The 19416-nt window shown below is 41.8% G+C and overlaps 1 protein-coding gene across 1 annotated transcript in view; it reads right to left on the bottom strand.

Annotated features, from left to right (window-relative positions):
• Positions 1-19416, bottom strand: part of LOC112250546 (MAM domain-containing glycosylphosphatidylinositol anchor protein 2) — a 330034-nt gene that overhangs the window by 126704 nt on the left and 183914 nt on the right. The window contains exons 5-8 of the mRNA XM_024420793.2: positions 15930-16068; positions 15545-15814; positions 1039-1130; positions 736-973 (exon numbers count right to left, since the gene is read on the bottom strand). Of these exons, the coding sequence (XP_024276561.1) occupies positions 736-973; positions 1039-1130; positions 15545-15814; positions 15930-16068 (739 nt within the window). The remainder of the gene's footprint in view (positions 1-735; positions 974-1038; positions 1131-15544; positions 15815-15929; positions 16069-19416) is intronic.

The following is a 19416-nucleotide window of genomic DNA, read 5'->3' as shown; positions in this document are numbered from 1 at the left end:
TGCATGTAATGGATGTATGTCATGTTAGTAACACAAAATGGTAATAGCAGCAGCCAATTAGATGAAAGGAGGGAATGGATTTAGTTTTGGAGCATGTCTGCATTCCAAATGGTAACATTCCAAATGGCACCCTATTCCCCATTTAGTGCAGTAATTTTGATTAGAGCCCAGGTGAAAAGTGGTACACTATATAGGGAACATGGTGGTATTTGTGATGAAGCCCATAAATTGAGTTTGGATACCAGGCAATAGGATGTTTGGTTCGGATTAGTTTGGGGTAGGAAATAGGTCACATTGTGGAAACAATACCACATGCTAATTGGCAAATTCAATAGGCCACCATTTTATGTGTTTGTGGGAAATAGAGGAATTATGAAAGTGTATTTCTCCAGAGTGTGTATGTTTCAGCAGAAGAGAACATTTATATTGCTGTGTGTGTGTGTTAGTCTTGATGATGTACTGTATGCATGCGTGTGTCTGTGTACATCCCAAATGGCACCCTATTCCCTATATAGTGCACTACTTTTGACCAAGGCCCATAAGGCTCTGGTCAAAAGTAGTGCACTATACAGTATAGGCTACAGGATGCAATTTGGGATGCAAACACTGTGTAGTCTTACGGAAGTCTCTATCCACCACAGTGGCGAAATGCTGATGTGTGTGTGTGTTATTGCTGAGTGTGGGGAAGTGTATAAGTCAATCTCCTGCTCTGACATGGCGGTGTGTGAGACTCACCAGTAGTGGAGGAGATGTTGACGTCTATGCTGATCTCAGGTATGCCCCCTCCCTTCAGCGCAGCCACACAGGTGTAGGTGCCAAAGTCAGTGAACTTCAGGTCGATGATGTCCAGGTTGGTGGTGCCTGGGGAAATGTCAGGGTCCGTCTGGGTGATCACCATTCGCTCAGAGCTACGCATGGCGCGGCCGTTCTTCAGCCAACCAAATGTCAGTTCCTCAGGGGGCGTGGCCTCCACCTGGAAGGAGTGGATAGTTGAGTATGCGTGTGAAAAGGGGATGGTGTGTATGTGTGTGTTCTTACCTGGCAGGAGATCTTGACCTCGCGGCCTATTTGGATGTTGTCGTCATTGTGGTAGGGGTCAGGGGTGATCCAGAAACGCCCCTTCTTCAGCGCTGTGGAGAGAACATACAGGCAGACACACCAAAAAGTGAGAGAGGTACAAAGCATGTGTGTGTTTAAGTGGCAGCCACAGGAGTAATTCCACATTGCCCTTTATTTGACACTGTAGACAAAATATACACTTAAAAGCATTTTTCTGCTATTTGTAGAACAATAATGGAAAAAAATGGATTCCCTTTTTTAGAAAGGAAATATGTATTTTTGCTTTTCCCCAACCTCATGAGACAACAAAAACACAACAGTTGAGAGGTTAGAGGCAGCATGGATCAGCAACAGTGCAACACTTTTTTAGAAGGGTGCAGGAAATTGATTTTGAATGGGGCGTCAAATTGTAAAGTAGCAAACTGCTGGCTGATCAGACTGAAATACTGTATGTCTGTCTGAGATTCACTTTATCCAGTCACAGTCTGTCTGAGATGTGATTCATCCAATCACACAAGTGTTGCTTGCATTCATTGATTGGAGAGGAAGTCATTACACAAACAAACACACACACAGAAAGCAGAACATTTGAGAAATATCAATGGAAAGATACTTATGGCTAATCCAGTTTAGTTTTCAAACAGCGTCATCAAATCAGAGCGAAAAGAAAAGCGGGCTGATTTCATTCTAATCTATGTTGCATCGTTTCCCAACGCTGCTGCTGTACAATTCATCTCGTCTGCACACAAAAAAAAAAAAATGATGGCGCTACAGAAATCGTTTCATCTAGCAATTCCCTTGAGACATTATCATATTCGGTTTGGCGAAAAAGGAAAATGAAAACAAAACCTGCATGTCAGGTTTAAACACAGGAAATTGAATGTGCAAAACATTGCGATGCTGGAGCCGAGCAGAGGGAAGAAGAGAGGGGAGGGAGGGGGGCACAGAGGGAAAGATTGACACAAGCCTGCACACTAAGAAACCAGACTTATCAATGTCAGCAGGCAGGTGAAAGACTGAAGACTGTTCCTGACACGTCTCAGCAAATGTTAGTATTTGATTTTTATTAGGATCCCCATTAGAGGTTGCAAAAGCAGCAGCTACTCTTCCTGGGGTCCACACTTTACATGAAACATGAGATAATACAGAACACTAACAGACAAGAACAGCTCAAGGACAGAACCACATCAATTTACAAAAGGCCCACATAGTTTGTGTGTATGTATTGATATGTCGGCTATGTCAAATAGAGGAGAGGTGTTGTGCCGTGAGGTGTTGCTTTATCAGTTTTTTTAAACCAGGTTCTCTGTTCATTAAATGAGATGGGAGTTCCACGCAATAATGGTTCTATATAATACTGTATGCTTTCTTGAATTTGTTCTGGATTTGGGAACTGTGAAAATACCCCTGGTGCTATGTCTAGTGTGGTAAGCGTGTGTGCCAGAGATGTGTGTATGTTGACTATGCAAACAATTTGGAATTTTAATGTTTCTTACAAAAAGACAAAGTGATGCAGTCAGTCTCTCCTCAACTCTTAGCCAAAAGACACTGGCATGCAGTATTTACATTAGCTCTCTGAATACAATGAAGTGCAACACGTGCCGCTCTGTTCTGGGTCAGTTGCTGCTAAACTAGGTCTTTCCTTGCAGCACTCGACCACACAAATGGACAATAGTCAAGATATGACTGTCACGCCCTGGCCTTAGTTATCTAGGTTTTTTTGTATGTTTATGGGGCTGTTTCCTTTCTAGGTAGTTTGTAGGTCTATGGTTGCCTAGATTGGTTCTCAATTAGAGGCAGCTGTCTATCGTTGTCTCTGATTGGTTGAACTCTAACCACGCTGCATTTTGGTCCTCCTCTCCTTCAACCATTACAATGACAAAACTAGAGCCTGTAGGACTTGCTTTTTGGAGTGTGGTGTCAAAAAAAGCAGAGCATCTCTTTATTACGGACAGACCTCTCCCCATCTTTACAACCATTGAATCTATATATTTTTACCATGACAGTTTCCAATCTAAGGTATCACCAAGTAATTTAGTCTCCTCAATTTGTTCAACAGCTACACCATTCATTACCAGTGTCGTGTCTAGTATCCTTAATTTGATGACATGCTATTTTATCAAATCTAATACCTAACGTTTAATTGATTACGCGATTGAATTAAATCATGTAACAAAAAATGCATTAATAACCTGGGGCACCATGGAGAAGTTTATTTAAGGAGGCCCGTTTCCCGAATGAATTCTTAGAGATCTAAAGATCTCTTACATTTCAGTCATCATTAATTATACTTTACTTTCTTTCAGTCTCATCTGAACATCGTACAATTCTTGGTTGTATGCACGAACCTTAGTTTCCATAATGAATCAGTAATATACAAATTGGCTTAATTATTTATTTACTAACTAACAAAATAATCACAGAAATACATGAAAAAAAACTGTAGATATTGGTTACTAACAATGATAGAAAAGTCCCTAGTGGACTAAACAGACATGCCAGCTTGGTAGACAAAAGAAAAGGGGTGGGACTGAGAGAGCAGGAAAGACAAAATGGATTCATTACACATAGTCTAATTATATTCATTTATATGCTAATATTTACGCCCGTATGTCATTGGTGGCTTCTCTGTTGGATTCCTCGATCGTCTTGTAGGGTTCATCAGAGTCTCTGGTAAGTCTTTCGCGGCTCTGGTGGTTAGAATGGATACTTCAATCTATGAGAACATTTCTGAATGGTAGTCTGATGCTTCGGCGGTTGTCAGTATTCTCGTTCTAGGTTAAAGTAATTTCTAACTGCAGACCGGAAATTCGTGTCATTTAGAATTTGCTTCTTCTGTAGTGAATCGATAGTCTCAGAGTCTAACCATCTCTAGCCGTGTAGCTAATGCTCCACGTGGGATGGTTTTCTAGTCTTATGGTTTGTGTGGTCTTAACCTTTAGAGATGTCCGGCTAACCGTGGGTTTATTTGCCTTGTTGTAGTTTGAAAGACTTCACACCAGTGTCACCAGGCATGTTTTGGTCTGGTGGGTTTGTCAAATAAGAGGCGTATCTATGATGCGATGTCTGGACTCACGGGTGTGTGGCCACTGACTAGTTAATCTTTAATTGAAAATCCATATTCTCATTTAGAATGTTAATAATTTCACATTACATTTTTTCACAAATAGTTTAATCACATACGTTTCACAATATTTAGATGTAAACCTGACAGCTGGAAATGTACACTTTAAAATATACCGTTGTGTGTGTTCCCTGTCCTTCATGAGATCACCAAATGAAACACATTCGTCATAACTGTCCGTTATGTGTCCACGGACCAATGTTTGACTTTAGAGAAGCTTCCATTAAAAAAACTGAGTTCTATTAGATAACTCTGAATCCACAATTTGGCCGAGGTTCGTTCATGTCAGGGTAGGTTCCTGCAAGGCTTAGATCACAGTTAATTTATCTTCACACATTTAATTTGTGACATACAGTCCTAAAGCTGCTCCGGAGAGAAAAGTAACAAGTATACAAATCATTTTTAAGTGGTGCTGAATAACATTATGTGACCCGTTTCAGGAAACTAGGGTAATGTCACGGGTCACTACTTCATAGGAGAGCCATTTGAAAGTAAACTTTTTTTAAAAATCAAAATGCGTTTTTGGGCAGAAATGCCTTCTTGAACATGTAAACTTTCATGTGCCTTAATAAACTTGTATGCCATCTGTAAATAAAAATGTAATGAAAAATGAATAAGGCAACAACCTTCCCGCTAGCCATGATTGGCTGAAATAATGAGTGGGCTGGACATGCCGAGAGATGAGTTTCGATTGGTCGACAATACAGCATGCTTCTGTCTATTTGAGCTGGTCAGTATTTTATGTATTGCTCTCCACTTTCTGGAGGACCGAGTTTTGAAATCAGTGGAATTAGAGTAAGATAGCTAAGGAGATGGAGAAAACACCTGTCTCCGGATTACATCTTCAAACTTAAGTTCAACCATGGCATCCGTGACAGGAAGAATCGTCCATCCATGAATGATGTACACATGGAAGATAATACACATAACGATGGACTATCTTATTATTCGTATCTCAGATGCAAGTACCATTTTGGGTGCATTCATAAATTCGGTCTGGCCATCTACTCCGCTTTCAGAACACTCTCGTCTGAGTGTGCCATAGCGCAGAATAAATTATGTAATTAAAGGTTGGCAAAAAAGCACAATTTTTACATTTTTTTTTGCCAGCAGCACAGTTAGTCACCAATGCTCTGGATAACATGTAAACAGCCTAACCAGCTCTGCTAAGGCGAGTAAAATGGTCAGTTTCGGTGGGGGCTAAAGGTTAAGAGGGTGTGAATGATGTTGAATGGCTGTAGACAAAAAAAAAAAAAAAAACTCTCCAGTCGGTACAAAAACATTCAAAGGCCATCACATGCACTGCATGATTTACCATTTTGTAGCTCTGTGTCTCTAGACAATTTCAAATTTTGCTATATAAGATCGAATCAAGGCGGTCGGTCACATACAGCCATGGATCGACTATACTGTAGGCATTCGACTATAGTGAAGGCAAAAGCCCTTTTGATATTACATGTAATATTGTTCAAAATGAGTTGCGTATGTAATTATGTCTGTTGATATTGAAAAAGTCGTGCTGAATCACAGTATATCCATGGATTGACAGTGACCTTCACAATTCAAACATCAGGTATTAACGAAAAGCCACATCACCGCTCTGTCTGTACACTCTCAATAGAACAGCCTAGTATGTCATCATGTTGGAAAGGCAATTTTCCTGAGATGTAATATAATACAGTAATACTATTGGACGTATTTACACAGTGGTGGAAGCAGTATACACTTGGTTCCAACCATATAAATAGTAAATACAAGCACATAGAGGTACTGTATGGGGAATCAGTGAATTAAATGGTTTAGAGTGGATACTACCAGTGTACCTTAACAGTGTGAAAGGCTATTTTGTGTTGCCTCTGTTGAGTTGATCTATTACAGCATTCCATTAATACTAGTACACAGACTGTATCCTAGGGGATGGACTACTATAATCCAATCAGATCCCATTTAGGCTCCCGATTGGCGCGCAATCTAAGGCACTGAATCTCAGTGCTTGAGGTGTCACTACAGACACCCTGGTTTGATTCCAGGCTGTATCACAACCGGCCGTGATTGGGAGTCCCATAGGGCAGTGCACAATTGGCCCAGCGTTGTTCGGGTTTGGCTGGTGTAGGCTGTCATTGTAAATAAGATTTTGACTTGCCTAGATAAATAAAGTTAAAAAAAAAAATGTTGTGTGTGTGTGCGTGTGTGTGTGTGCATGTGTGTCACAAAGGTGTCAGTGTACAAACATTGGATTAAGACTGTAACAATTCACTCTACCTTAGTTAACTGTCTAGTGTGAATACTCTGACACTGTCAAGTCAAGTTCAACACGGTGTGGACTGCCTCCCTCTTGAAAACATATTGTCCACCAAACCACAAATCCTTCCCCAAAACTCTACACACATTCCTCAATCAAGGATACAGGAGACACAGGCAAGCACGCATGCATGTATACACACACCTCTATACAACAACAACAACGCAATCATTACAAAGGCCCAGTGAATCTTTAACGCGGGCACAGCTCGGAAACAAAACCTTCCCCTTTACTGTAGGAGGGTAAACCCATCGCTCTGCTTGTCTCCGCCTGTTCTTACATCACTTCCAGCACTTCATCCATACCTCAAAAGAACATGCGACTATAGAAGCGGTGTGGAGTAAGCTGGTGGAGCATGTTGGTATACAGAGATGGCAGAGCCCAGGCACAGAAATTGAGTCACTTATTAAGGTGAGGAGACAACCTGGACTCATCGTTAGATGTAGCATAGTAAATAAAAATCTTGGCCACTTAAATTAGTATGATATGTTACATTATGTAGGGTGTTTGTAATAATTTACCAAGACGGGCTGACCGTTTTCATAGCCTACTGGTTCATTTTGAATGTTTGTCATTACTCTGCCCTTTGGCCACACCTAGTGGACTACATCATATCATGGCCATTGAAATGTCACTGATCGCTGTTAACATTGTTCAATAACTAAAGCTGAAGTTTATACTCTTTGTTTAAAGTGTGATCGAAACCCAATTAGTGCACTTGCCTAATGACATTTTATTTTTTCAAGGGTGTATGTAACTTCTTTCCTAGGTCGGTTTGACCTCACAGCACATTAGGGTAATCAACGGATGCTGAGTAAGAGAATTCCTGCTGCTCGTCTTGTTCATAATGACGAGTTTAGGATTTGTATTTTTTTCTATAAACTGGTATTGTACTATCACTTTTATTATTTTTTGTCTATGTTGGGAATGTCGGGGGATCCGTGGTGTATGTTGGCATTATCCAAATATTCTTGTGCTCTGTTTCTGTCTCTCTAAAGGATTTGAGTTTTTTTTAATTCAGATGTTTTTGTTCATGCTGCTCCTCTCTCAAGCCTCTCTCAATCTCTCTTTTCCTCTTTCTTCTTCATTTGACTTCTCCTCTTATCAATAATTGAGTTTCAAGTTTCAGCCTCTGCGTATAATTCAGGGGATGGTGAAGTTGAATACTGCCGGTCTATTGTCATGAGTCCACGAGTTCTTGACGATTCAGTTTCCTTTGTTTGACATAATGATCATTGTAAGAAATGATATTTTCCCCATACAGCTTTGAACGTCTCCCAAAGAAGAGAGGGAGAGGTGTCGTCATTTTTATTAATTTGAATGAATACATAGGGTCGTGTTTAATCTTTTTGTGTGTGTTCGGATTAAGAGCTAAGTCCAGAATGTGGGGGGCAATGTTCTGAAATTACTATAGCAGAATATTCTGTCATTTTAAATGAGGGGAGAATGTTACTATCTAAAAAAAAAAAAGTAGTCTATGCGCGAGTAGGTTTGATGAACATGAGAAAAGTAGGAGAAGTCCTTTGTGTCCAGGCGGAGGAGGCGCCTTTGGATCAACACAACCCATTTGGGTCATGAATGTAGAAATGTCTTTTGCAGAAATACTTTCCAATTGTTCCTCAAATGCAATGTATGCTATCCCATTTTGTAGCTCTGCGTCTCTGCTTTTATTCAATGTAAAAACACACTTTCAAATGTTGCTACTTAAGACTTCCACTGAGCAGAGTTTCTGTTGCAACAAACAAAGGGGATGAACTATGAATATGGTAACAAGGCCAGCCATCTTTTGGCAAACCAACTTAAATGCCAGTCAGCTTCTCACCTCTCAGGTAAATGACTCTTCCCATAATCTTACAAGTGATCCCCCTAATATTAACTTGTGTGTCATTTTATTCTAACTTCTACAAATCCAAATCCCCATCAGATAATACGTCTATGGACAACTTTTTAGATAACTTGGATATTCAATCCATTGATATGGACATGAGTAAAGTTCTGGATAACCCTCTGCATCTAGATGAGATAACAAAGGGTCTAAAGTTAATGCAAAGTGGCAAGGCCCCAGGCCCTGATGGCTTCCCCGTCGATTTGTATAAAGCATTCTCAGATCAACTCGTCCCATTTACTATTAAATATGTTCATGGACTCCATATCACAGGTCTCTCTCCCCCCCGATGCTAACTCAAGCCTTTATCTCACTTATGCTCAAAAAAGAGAAAGATCCGGCGGAATGTGGTGGATATCGGCCCATTTCACTTTTGAACGCTGATGTTAAACTATTATCTAAGGTTCTAGCATGCCGGATGGAATCCTGCCTTCAGGATGTCATATCTGATGCTCAAACGGGTTTCATCAAAGAGTGACAACTGTTTTCCAATGTATGCCGTCTTTTGAACATTAATTTCTCTCTTTCTGTCTCTCCAGACCCCAAAATTGTTGTTTTTCTTGATGCCGGAGAAGGCTTTCGACCGGGTGGAGTGGGATTATTTATTTAAGATTTTGGGAAGATTTGGTTTTGGGTCCAATTTCATCTCATGGATACGTCTGCTCTATTCTTCTCCTATGGCTAGGGTACACACCAACTCTCAACATTCAAAATACTTCCCCCATCTCCAAAGGGACCGGTCAAGGGTGTCCTATGTCCCTGCTCCCATTTTGCAGTTCCGATAGAACCACTTTCCTTGGCCTTAAAATGATCATCATCATACACTGGAATCCACCGAGCTGGTGAAGAACACAAAGTGTTCAAAGTGCAGATTATCTACAGTTATATATCACTAACACTGTGAATTCTGTCAATAACAGTGCATATTTTAGACACATTCGGATCATTCTCAGGTTACAAATGAAACATTCAGAAAAGGGAATCAACCCCACTGCCAAGCGAATTCCCCCTGGAGCCCTCTGGTTTTTCCTATTTAGGTGTGATTATGACACATTCTCTAGCTACCCTCCATAAAACTAACTTTGCATGTCTAGTCACATGAGTTAAAGCAGACTTAAAACGCTGGGATAGTCTGCCTCTCTCCTTAGCTGGCAGAATTCATCTTTCTGCCAAAATCATTTTTTGCCAAGTTGGACAGGCTCGTCAGTCATTTTATCTGGGCAGGCAAATCACCTAGGATACATAGAGCAACACTTAAAAGAAAGAGACATGGCGGAGGATTGGCACTTCCAAATGTACTGCTTTACTACCGAGCAACCAATATTCGAAAGATTATGGTCTGGTGTGATGCTTCAAGTAACAACTGGTGCTCATTAGAAGCACACTCCTGCCAATCATTCTCACTTTTTGCTCTTACTTGTGCCTCACTGTCCTTCAAAGTATACGGGAAATCCCATTGTGCTCTCTACTTTGAAGATCTGAGGATAATTTCGTCAACATTTTAGACTTTCTGCCCCTTCTCTTCTAAACCCTATTTGGAACAACCACCTATTATTATTATTATTATTTTTTGCTGTGGAATCGGCAGGGTCTGATTTCTAGATTATATGACATTATGCTTTCCTCTGAACCCTGTCCAATAAACAAAATCAAGACAGACTGGGGTAGTGAACTTGAACTTGACCTTACTGGTGGGAGGAGGCCCATAGGGCTAACTCCACATCCTCATGTACTCATTACGTTTAATTCAGTTACAGGTTTTGCACAGAATTCACTACACCAAAGAAAAACGTTGTAAATTCCTCCCAGACACAAATGACACGTGACAGATGTTCAATCACTCCGGCAACCCACACCCATATGTTTTATTCATGTTCTAAGCTGTCTGAGTCTTGGTCATTCTTTTTTAATAGTCTCTCTAAAATTCTAGATCTTGACCTGCAGCCTTGTCCTTTGATTGCTATATTTGGAGTTCCATCTTTGTTACCTAGTCTCACTAAAATTAAAGCAGACGTTGTAGCGTTTGCTTCCCTCATAGCCGCCAGCAGATCTTGCTTAATTGGAAATCCTCCAAACCTCCCACTGTAACATCTTGGTTGAAAGATCAAATGTCTTTTCTACACTTAGAAAAAATTAAATACACTTTGAGAGGTTGTATTGATTACTTTTTCTTGAGATGGCAGCCTTTAATTTGATTTTTTGTACAGTTGCCTTCTATTTATCAGGAGTAAAAATGTTGGCCAACAGGGGATATGAGACGAGGGAGGGAAGGGACAGTATGTTGTGATATTGTGTTATTTATTTTTGTGTATGTATGTATGCATGCATGTATCAGTCAAAAGTTTGGGTACACCTACTCATTCAAGGGTGTGCCTTGAATTCTAAATAAATCAGACTGTGTCACCAGCAAAGCACCCCCACACCTACTCCTCCATGCTTCACGGTGGGGACCACACATGCGAAGATCTTCCGTTCACCTACTCTGCACCTCACAAAGACACAGCGGTTGGAAGCAAAAATCTCACATTTGGGCTCGTCAGACCAAAGGACAGATTTCCACCGGTCTAATGTCCATTGCTCGTGGTTCTTGGCCCAAGCAAGTCTCTTCTTCATATTGGTGGCCTTTAGTAGTGGTTTCTTTGCAGCAATTCAACCATGAAAGCTTGATTCACGCAATTCCCTCTGAACAGTTGATGTTGAGATCAGTCTTTTATTTTAACTCTGTGAAGCATTTATTTGGGCTGCAATCTGAGGTGCAGTTCATTCATCCTCTGCAGCAGAGGTAACTTCGTTTCCTCATGAGAGCCAGTTTCATCATAGCGCTTGATGGTTTTTGTGACTGCACTTGAAATAAAAATCGAAGTTCTTGACCTGGATTGACTGACCTTCATGTCTGAAAGTGATGGACTGTCACTTCTCTTTGCTTATTTGAGCTGTTCTTGCCATAATATACTAATTTTGTGTCCCAGATTTTAATTGACTATGTGTCATTCTAGTCTATGAGACCATGCTGGAGGAGGAGAGAGAGCCTGCATACAAAAAACAGCTCAGAAACAGGAGACAGTTACTGAATGTAGACCTTTCCTGATATTCAAATGGCCAAATTGGCCTCTAGTGACCTCATGTTATTCAGTTTTGTTATATCTCAGTCTTCTGTGATGTATATATAGTGTCATATTGGGATACAAACTCAAAATGGAATACATTTCAACTATATCTGACGTGGTACAGGTGTCTTTTTTTTCTAAGCCCATAACCATGTGTGTGAGGTGTATACTTTTGTGTCAAAGTAGATTTGTTTAAGACTACCAAGAAACACTCTGTGTGACCCTGATTTAGCTCACTGCAGTAGTTAAAAGTGTTTAAGTACCGTGAGCACCGAGGCACAAAATGAAAGTTAACGTGCACAAACACACATTCACCATGCATTATTAATGAAAAGGCTTTTGGAAGTTGGTTCTCTTCACCGTTCTGAACATTTCTGTCACAGAACCAGGGCCATGGTTGTGCGGGAGAGAAAGAAATGATCAATGAATACTGTATCCAGTAAGACTTTTCTTTTAAAGCTCTTTACTCCTACCTGCGCTCTACAGAATACTTTTCTACCCTGCATTATCAGAAAGACAATGGAAGTAACTGTTTAAACACTTACTACACTCCACTAATGCCACGCAATTTCTTTCTTTCTTCTATGATCTAAAGAGGTTACACTGATTACATTGTAGCTAGGGCACTGATGAATAGGATACTTTCTAATTACCTGGATTTTATTTACCTCTTTGAATATGAATCATGATGCAAACTCCTGCGTGTTTTGTTTAGCCAAAGTGCTTGTGCCTGTAAAGAGAGTACTATTCTCCCTGGCTTTAAGACTTTAGTCGTGTGTGTGTGTGTGTAATAGTCTCCATGGTGGTACAGTACCTGTGGTGAATAATAATGGGTGGCCTGTAACATGAATAAGTAGATAATGACACAATGAAAGTAGTCTCTTTGGGGTTTGGTCCATAGAGGACTCTAGTCACACGGCTGATTACAATACCCCCTCATGGGAGCTGCTTAGCTAACGAGGGGACACATGCCCCTGACGTGGGTACAATGACACAATTACAGGCACGTACACACACACACACACACCACACACACACACACACACACACAAATTCACATACACACAGAGACAGACAGACACACAATATCCCTGAACCCTCCTCAAGACTGGCTGACAAGATGACAGTGACACCTATATCTCTCTTTCTAGCCCCCAGTCTCTCTCCCTCTCTGCCTGTCCATCTCTCATTTGGCACCACACAATGGCCTCCATACATCCATTCATCTCTCCCACTGGTAATCAGCAGGTTTAGCTGAGCGGTCCTCTCAGGGCCAGATGGCTCTCTCTCTCCTCTACTTTACCTACCTCCTCTCGGGGACATTAGTCAAGGGTAAAGACATACAGGGGACAGAGACATTAGCACCAGACCCCAGCCATACAGACCGCCGCCAGACACACACACCGTCCAACCCCAGACCCCGACCACACACACACACCCCTCTCTGATTATCATCATACTATCACACATTCACGCCATGCCTCCACACGCTAACGCCAACACACACTGACATATGCCAATGTTTGGATGTAGCGAGTGACAGGCCGTTGTGCTGTATATTACCTTCTTGGTTGACCTCTAATGAACTTGACAAGTTCAGTCACAGGCCAGCAGGACTCACACACACAAACAACCACACTTACACACACTGACAAATAACCCCAGTCCTGAAGGCCGCTGCCCAATTCTCTAGTCTGTCTGCCAGGCCCATTCACCCAGACCATTACATTTGCCATTTATGAATGGAAATGTATGCAGCTCCGGACCAGAATGTATTCCAGAGCAAATTTGAGTCATTCACATGTTGATTTACATGCTGGCGTCCAGGTTGTTACAAGTCACGTCATGAGGGGTTTGTTTTTCCCTAACAATTCTCAACAACAGCCTAAATAACATCAGCAGTCAGGCTCACTATGAAACCCATTGCAGTTTTTCTCTGCTATTAATAACACAGAACCCCCTCACAGAGAGTGTAGAGCCTGTGTGTGTTGTGGAGGGGTTGCCTGTGTGTGTGTGAGTTGCTGTGTGTTCGCTGACTGAAATGGCTGATGTCTCATTTGGAAGGAAGAAAGTCCTGGAGGAATTGTCAGGCGAGACAACAGCAGAACATCGTTTGATTCTGAATGTTTGATACCTCCAGCACCACTCATTTCTCCACATCACACACCTGCAAAGCACACTGTTTTAAGAACGCACAGGGAGGAAACGTAGCTACAGTGCTAGGAAACGTAGCTACAGTGCTAGGAAACGTAGCTACAGTGCTAGGAAACGTAGCTACAGTGCTAGGAAACGTAGCTACAGTGCTAGGAAACGTAGCTACAGTACTAGGTGTGTAAATGGTATTGGTGGGGGAAAAGGAAATGAACGCAAGGCAATGTCTTAGACGTTCCTCTCACTGCATGCTTTCGCTTCACGTTTGATAAACCGGTGTCGTGAACAATTCACAGACATGCAGTAGTTACACACACACACACACACACACACACACACACACACACTAAAACAAACCTTACAGCAAACACATTCCCTAACAAATGAACTAAGTGTTGACAGAGGTGGAGAATATATCTCATTGTCCAGATCATTGTGTCACTAAAGTATCCTTTTGTTGCCAAACATTGTGTGATCTGGACTAAAAACACAGGGTATTGACCTGCATTTACAGACGTGTCTCCTTCCTTTCATACATGAAAAGATCATGGTAGTAGAGCTGCGGTGAACCAACAGCATGCTGAGCTGTACCAGGGGGCAAGCCAAACACACACACACACAGCACTGTAGGAGGGGGCGAGCCAAATGGCGAGCCAGCACGGCTGGTGGGACAGCATGGTCAGAAACGCCACCATCTGCTGACAAAAGATCTGTGGAAAACACAGACAGTCCCTTTGGCAACACCCGCACGAGAGGGCTTCTCAAGGACTAGAGTGAGATCAACAAAAAGACACACAAACATGTGTAAACAAATATACATACTTTAAACAGATAGTAACACATATACTGTGTAATATCTGTTCACATACACACCCACATATGCACACACACAAAATATGCATGCTCATACACACAAGTACATGCACACACACACACACACACACACACACACACACACACACACACACACCACTACTATCCTAACCAGCTGTCATATTCAGCATGACCAAATGAACTGTGCTAAGTGCTTGTCCTACTTCACCGAGTTCATCCCAGTTTCTCCGGCAACACAGTCTTCACTCAACTCACCACAACACTTAAGACTCACACTATATAAATCAAACATGTAAATGTCTCATCCTACTATACGGCCGGAGAACCAATGGCTCTTCCAAAGGCAAGTCTATAATATTGGCTGTTCCATGTATGAATTACCTTGAGGGAAAGAGCCTTGGACACTAAATCCTTAACACATTGGCTGCACCCAAAGGCAAGTCTGCAATTATTAGCTTCTTCGTGTGTCAATTACCTTGAGGGGAAGAGACTTGGACGCTAAGTCTTCATCCCAGTTGATTGTCAAACAGCCTGTAGTGCCTTCAGCTTGACTGCCGTGGCTTAATGACTCTAATTGGCCGTTAATAAGTATCTTTAATGAGTGGTTTCACATGCATCCCCATGCTATTGGCTTCACCCTACAGTTTATTGCAGAGAAGTCGTAACACTGTATGGAATATGTTGATTTGCTCTCAATGTGTCTCCAACTATAGCACCGTGTGTCGTACAGGCAATACAGCTTTCCTAATGCAACATCAAAAGAGATATGTCAATTGTAGTGAAACAATGCTCACACAGTGTGTTAACTCTGTAGCAGCAAAAGAAACAAGTAACCATATTAATAACCATTCCTTTCACTTGACTGTTGAAAAGCGGATTAGCTCATAAAGAAATAGCCCATGAGCAGCCTAAGCGGGACTAAAATCTCTGACCTTGCCTCTGTCAGTCCATTACATACAGTAAGTCATTTTACCTAGAGGTCGGGACCCTTGACAAGGCTGACAGGGCTCTTCTAAGGATTCTACAATATATGCATTGTACACTCCACCTACAACAAACACCCACTCCTGCTCCCCTCTCACCTCTGACCACTATTGTGGTAGACTTCTTGGCTGGGTTGCCCACGTTGTTACTGGCCACACAGCTGTAGACCCCAGCCTCGTCTGAAGTGATGGCTGGCAGGGTGAGTGTTCCACCCTTCACCACGCTCTTCTCAGGCAGGCTGTCAGAGCTGCTGACCCAGCTCAGCGTGGGGTTGGGCTCCCCACCTGTAGTGATACACACCAGGGACACCGTCTGGCCAGGGTTCACCACGATGGGATCCTCCACCAGCAGCTTAATGGAGGGAGACGCTGGAGAGGAAGAAAAAGAGGATGGAGGTTTGCTGTTTTCTGATAAACCTTGTTGGTGAGTTTGAAGATTAACCTGTCTTGTTGGTGCATTTGAAAACTATGCTATGATACCAACCTGTCTTGTTGGTGAGTTTGAAGACAATGTTTCGGTCGGAAATGCCACAGACATTCCTAACAGAAGCGATGCAGCTGTAGTTGGCGTAGTCCTGAGGACGAAGGTTCTTCAGCTTCAAGATTTTCGTCTCCCCCTGCAGCTCAGATACACAACCACAACAACACTAGTGTGCAAATGTGTGCAAATAGAATTAACACAATAATAAACACACTTCATGAAGTATCTCCACTTCATTCAAGGCTTGCAAAATTCTGGAAACGTTCCCATAGTTCACAGGGGTTTTCAGAAAATGTTGAAATGTTGTAACTCAGTGCCGTACACATTTACTGTAAATCACGAAACAAGGAAGACTTCCGCATGAAGTGCACTGTAAAACAAGTCATCATGAAACATCAAAGCTTTTCCTTATTTCATCTGGTGCCAAACCACAGTGCAAATCACACCATTGATCACACAATGTGGTCCACATGCTACACCACATGGGGACAGTGGGAATCTTTCAGTTTCTCCACCACCACCACCACAGCAGCAGCCTGACAAACAGAGACAATGACTCCGGGGTTGATCCATGTCATTTCAGCAAGCCATGGCGCCCACCGTCTCAGATTGTTCTGAAACAATTTATGTGGTTAGAAACAGGTAAGCATTCCTGAAACATTATATATCTTTTTTTATGTCATTTGAAATCTGAGAAATTACGCTAATTGATTGCAACCAAACTGGCAATTTTAATATATCGGATTCATATAAATGTTCAATAAATATAGTACCTCACATCGGATTTGGACAACACTTTTTCCTAACTATAGCTAGGTTTTCACCCAAATGACGACAGATTTTCATGCGAATATTCTAAAATGTACATTAAGACAATAAACCACAGGACCAAAAGTATGTGGACACCTGCTCATTGAACATCTCATTCCAAAATCATGGCCATTAATATGGAGTTGGTGCCCCCTTTGCTGCGATAACAGCCTCCACTCTTCTGGGAAGGCTTTCCACTAGCTGTTGGAACATTGCTTCCATTCAGCCATAAAAGCATTAGTGAGGTCACCAATGTCGGGGGATTAGGCCGTGCTTGTAGTCGGCGTTCAAATTCATCCCAAAGGTTTTCGATGGGGTAAAGGTCAGGGCTCTGTGAAGGCCAGTCAAGTTTTTCCATACTGATCTCGACAAAACATTTCGGTATGGACCTCGGTTTGTACACTGGGGCATTGTCATGCTGAATCAGAAAAAGGCCTTCCACAAACTGTTGCCACAAAGTTGGAAGTACAGAGTCGTCTAGAATGTCTTTGTATGCTGTAGTGTTACGATTCCCCCTCACTGGAACTAAGGGGCCTGGCTCGAACCATGAAAAACAGTCCCAGATCATTATTCCTCCCCCACCAAACTTCAGAGTTGGCACTATGCATTCGGGCAGGTAGCGTTCTCCTGGCATCCGCCAAACCCAGATTTGGCCATTGGGTCTGCCATATGGGGAAGCGTGATTCATCACTCCAGAGAACGCATTTCCACTGCTCCAGAGTCCTATGGCGGCGAGCTTTACACCACTCCAGCCGACGCTTGGCATTGTGCTGACGTTGGTTCCCGAGGCAGGTTCCAGAGGCAGTGAGTCTTGCAACCAAGGACAGATGATTTGTACGCACTGCGTGCTTCAGCACTTGGTGGTCCCGTTCTATGAGCTCATGTGGCCTACCACTTTGTGGCTGAGCCATTGTTGCTCCGGGGCAGCTCTAGCAGGTAGAAATTTGCCGAACTGACTTGTTGGAAAGGTGGCATCCTATGACAGCACCACATTGAAAGTCACTGAGCTCTTCACTGAGCTCTTCACTGAAGCCATTCTACTGCAAATGTTTGTATATGGAGATTGCATGTCTGCGTGATCCATTTTATACTCCTGTCAGCTGCAGGTGTGACTGAAATAGCCGAATTCACTAATTTGAAGGGGTGTCCACATACTTTTGTATATACACTGTAAATACAAAAAACTAGTCTACATGATGAGATTATAGATAATAGCGAGAATATTTGTATTTGTCAAAACGGCAGTCAAGCATTGATCACCCTGTCACCAGAATCAGACTCAATATTTGTCGGAAAGGCGCATCAAGATCACTGTGCACTTTCACCTCCCTGTGAAGTTTATCATAAGTTATTTAAATCGGTAGCCTAAAACTGCATGCTTTCACGAGACAAATTGGGAGGACCACACACCATATTGTCGAGTGACTCCAAGTTTACGCCGATATCATGCTATTACATCAATATTTGCACATAAACACGTTTCCACCTCCATTTAGTTCATTATTGATTTACAGACACAAAAAGATCCCAGCATGTCGAACGAACAAATGATGTGTCAGCATTTATAAAATGGTACCAAAACTTCCTGTTTTCATCACAGTTGTCTTGGGTTTTGCTTTATATGGTATGACTTTAATTGCATAAAAACTGTGGATGGAAACTTGGTTAGTAAGTAAGACATGAGGAATCCAAAGAAATGGTCAACCCACAGAACCCCCAAACCATCCCTAACAACTAGTATACAGTATCAGTTCTCTGTCTGACAAGTAGTATGGAGCTGAGGCTCGGCGTGTTGTTTCTTCATCCTATGTAATGAATTTGGTGATGTCTTTCTTTCCCTGATAAGAGAAATTAGTCATTCAATTCGTTAGTTTTATGTCCCATCCTGCATGCTGATATTACCAGGTTCTGACCACTCGACGGTGGTGTTCCTACTTTTAGGTGTTTTTTAAGAACCCCCCCAAATCAATGTTAAAGGGATAGTTCTCCCAAATTACAAAATTACATATTGGTTTCCTTACCATGTAAGCAGTTTATGGACAAGGTTTAACAGCAACCCATGCTTTGGTTTTGTTTACCTGGAGACTGTTTAAAATGCTAACCTTCTAGCATTTATGGCACAAATACAATGCAAGTCAATACCTACAGTATATGAGCATTTCAGTGCTACATATACAAATCATCTATGAGGAACATTGAGTTCACTTAGTTACACAATACATTTTTTTGATACTTCAGGATGATTTGGCTTGTACGTTAATATAGGTACCATTGAATTTGTGCTACAAATGCTAAAAATGTAGCATTTGAAACAGCGGACAACAAAACTATTGCATGGTGCTGTCATACCTTTTCCATAGACTGCTTACAGGGTAAGGAAACCAATATGTAATTTAGTCATTTAGGTGAAGTATCCCTTTAACATTGAGGGGGGATTCTTTAACACTAGAACTGCTAAAGCAGTCATTTTGACGGCTCATTTAATGTATTTTATTTTCAAAGTCATGCCACCCACCATCTGTGACTTTTCCTAAATAAGTCTATATAAAACACACTGCCATTGTTAGAGTCATTTTATCACAAACAGAACTGGAGTTATAACCAGTTTTAGGAGGGCATGGCATTATTTGAATGGTTTCCCAGACAGTAGGGCCTGCTCCACTCATTCTCCCGACATTGG

Source organism: Oncorhynchus tshawytscha, linkage group LG05, assembly GCF_018296145.1.
Source record: "Oncorhynchus tshawytscha isolate Ot180627B linkage group LG05, Otsh_v2.0, whole genome shotgun sequence".
Classification (NCBI taxonomy): domain Eukaryota; kingdom Metazoa; phylum Chordata; class Actinopteri; order Salmoniformes; family Salmonidae; genus Oncorhynchus; species Oncorhynchus tshawytscha.
Note: the sequence above shows the minus strand (reverse complement) of the source record. Positions and strands in the feature narration are given on the sequence as shown.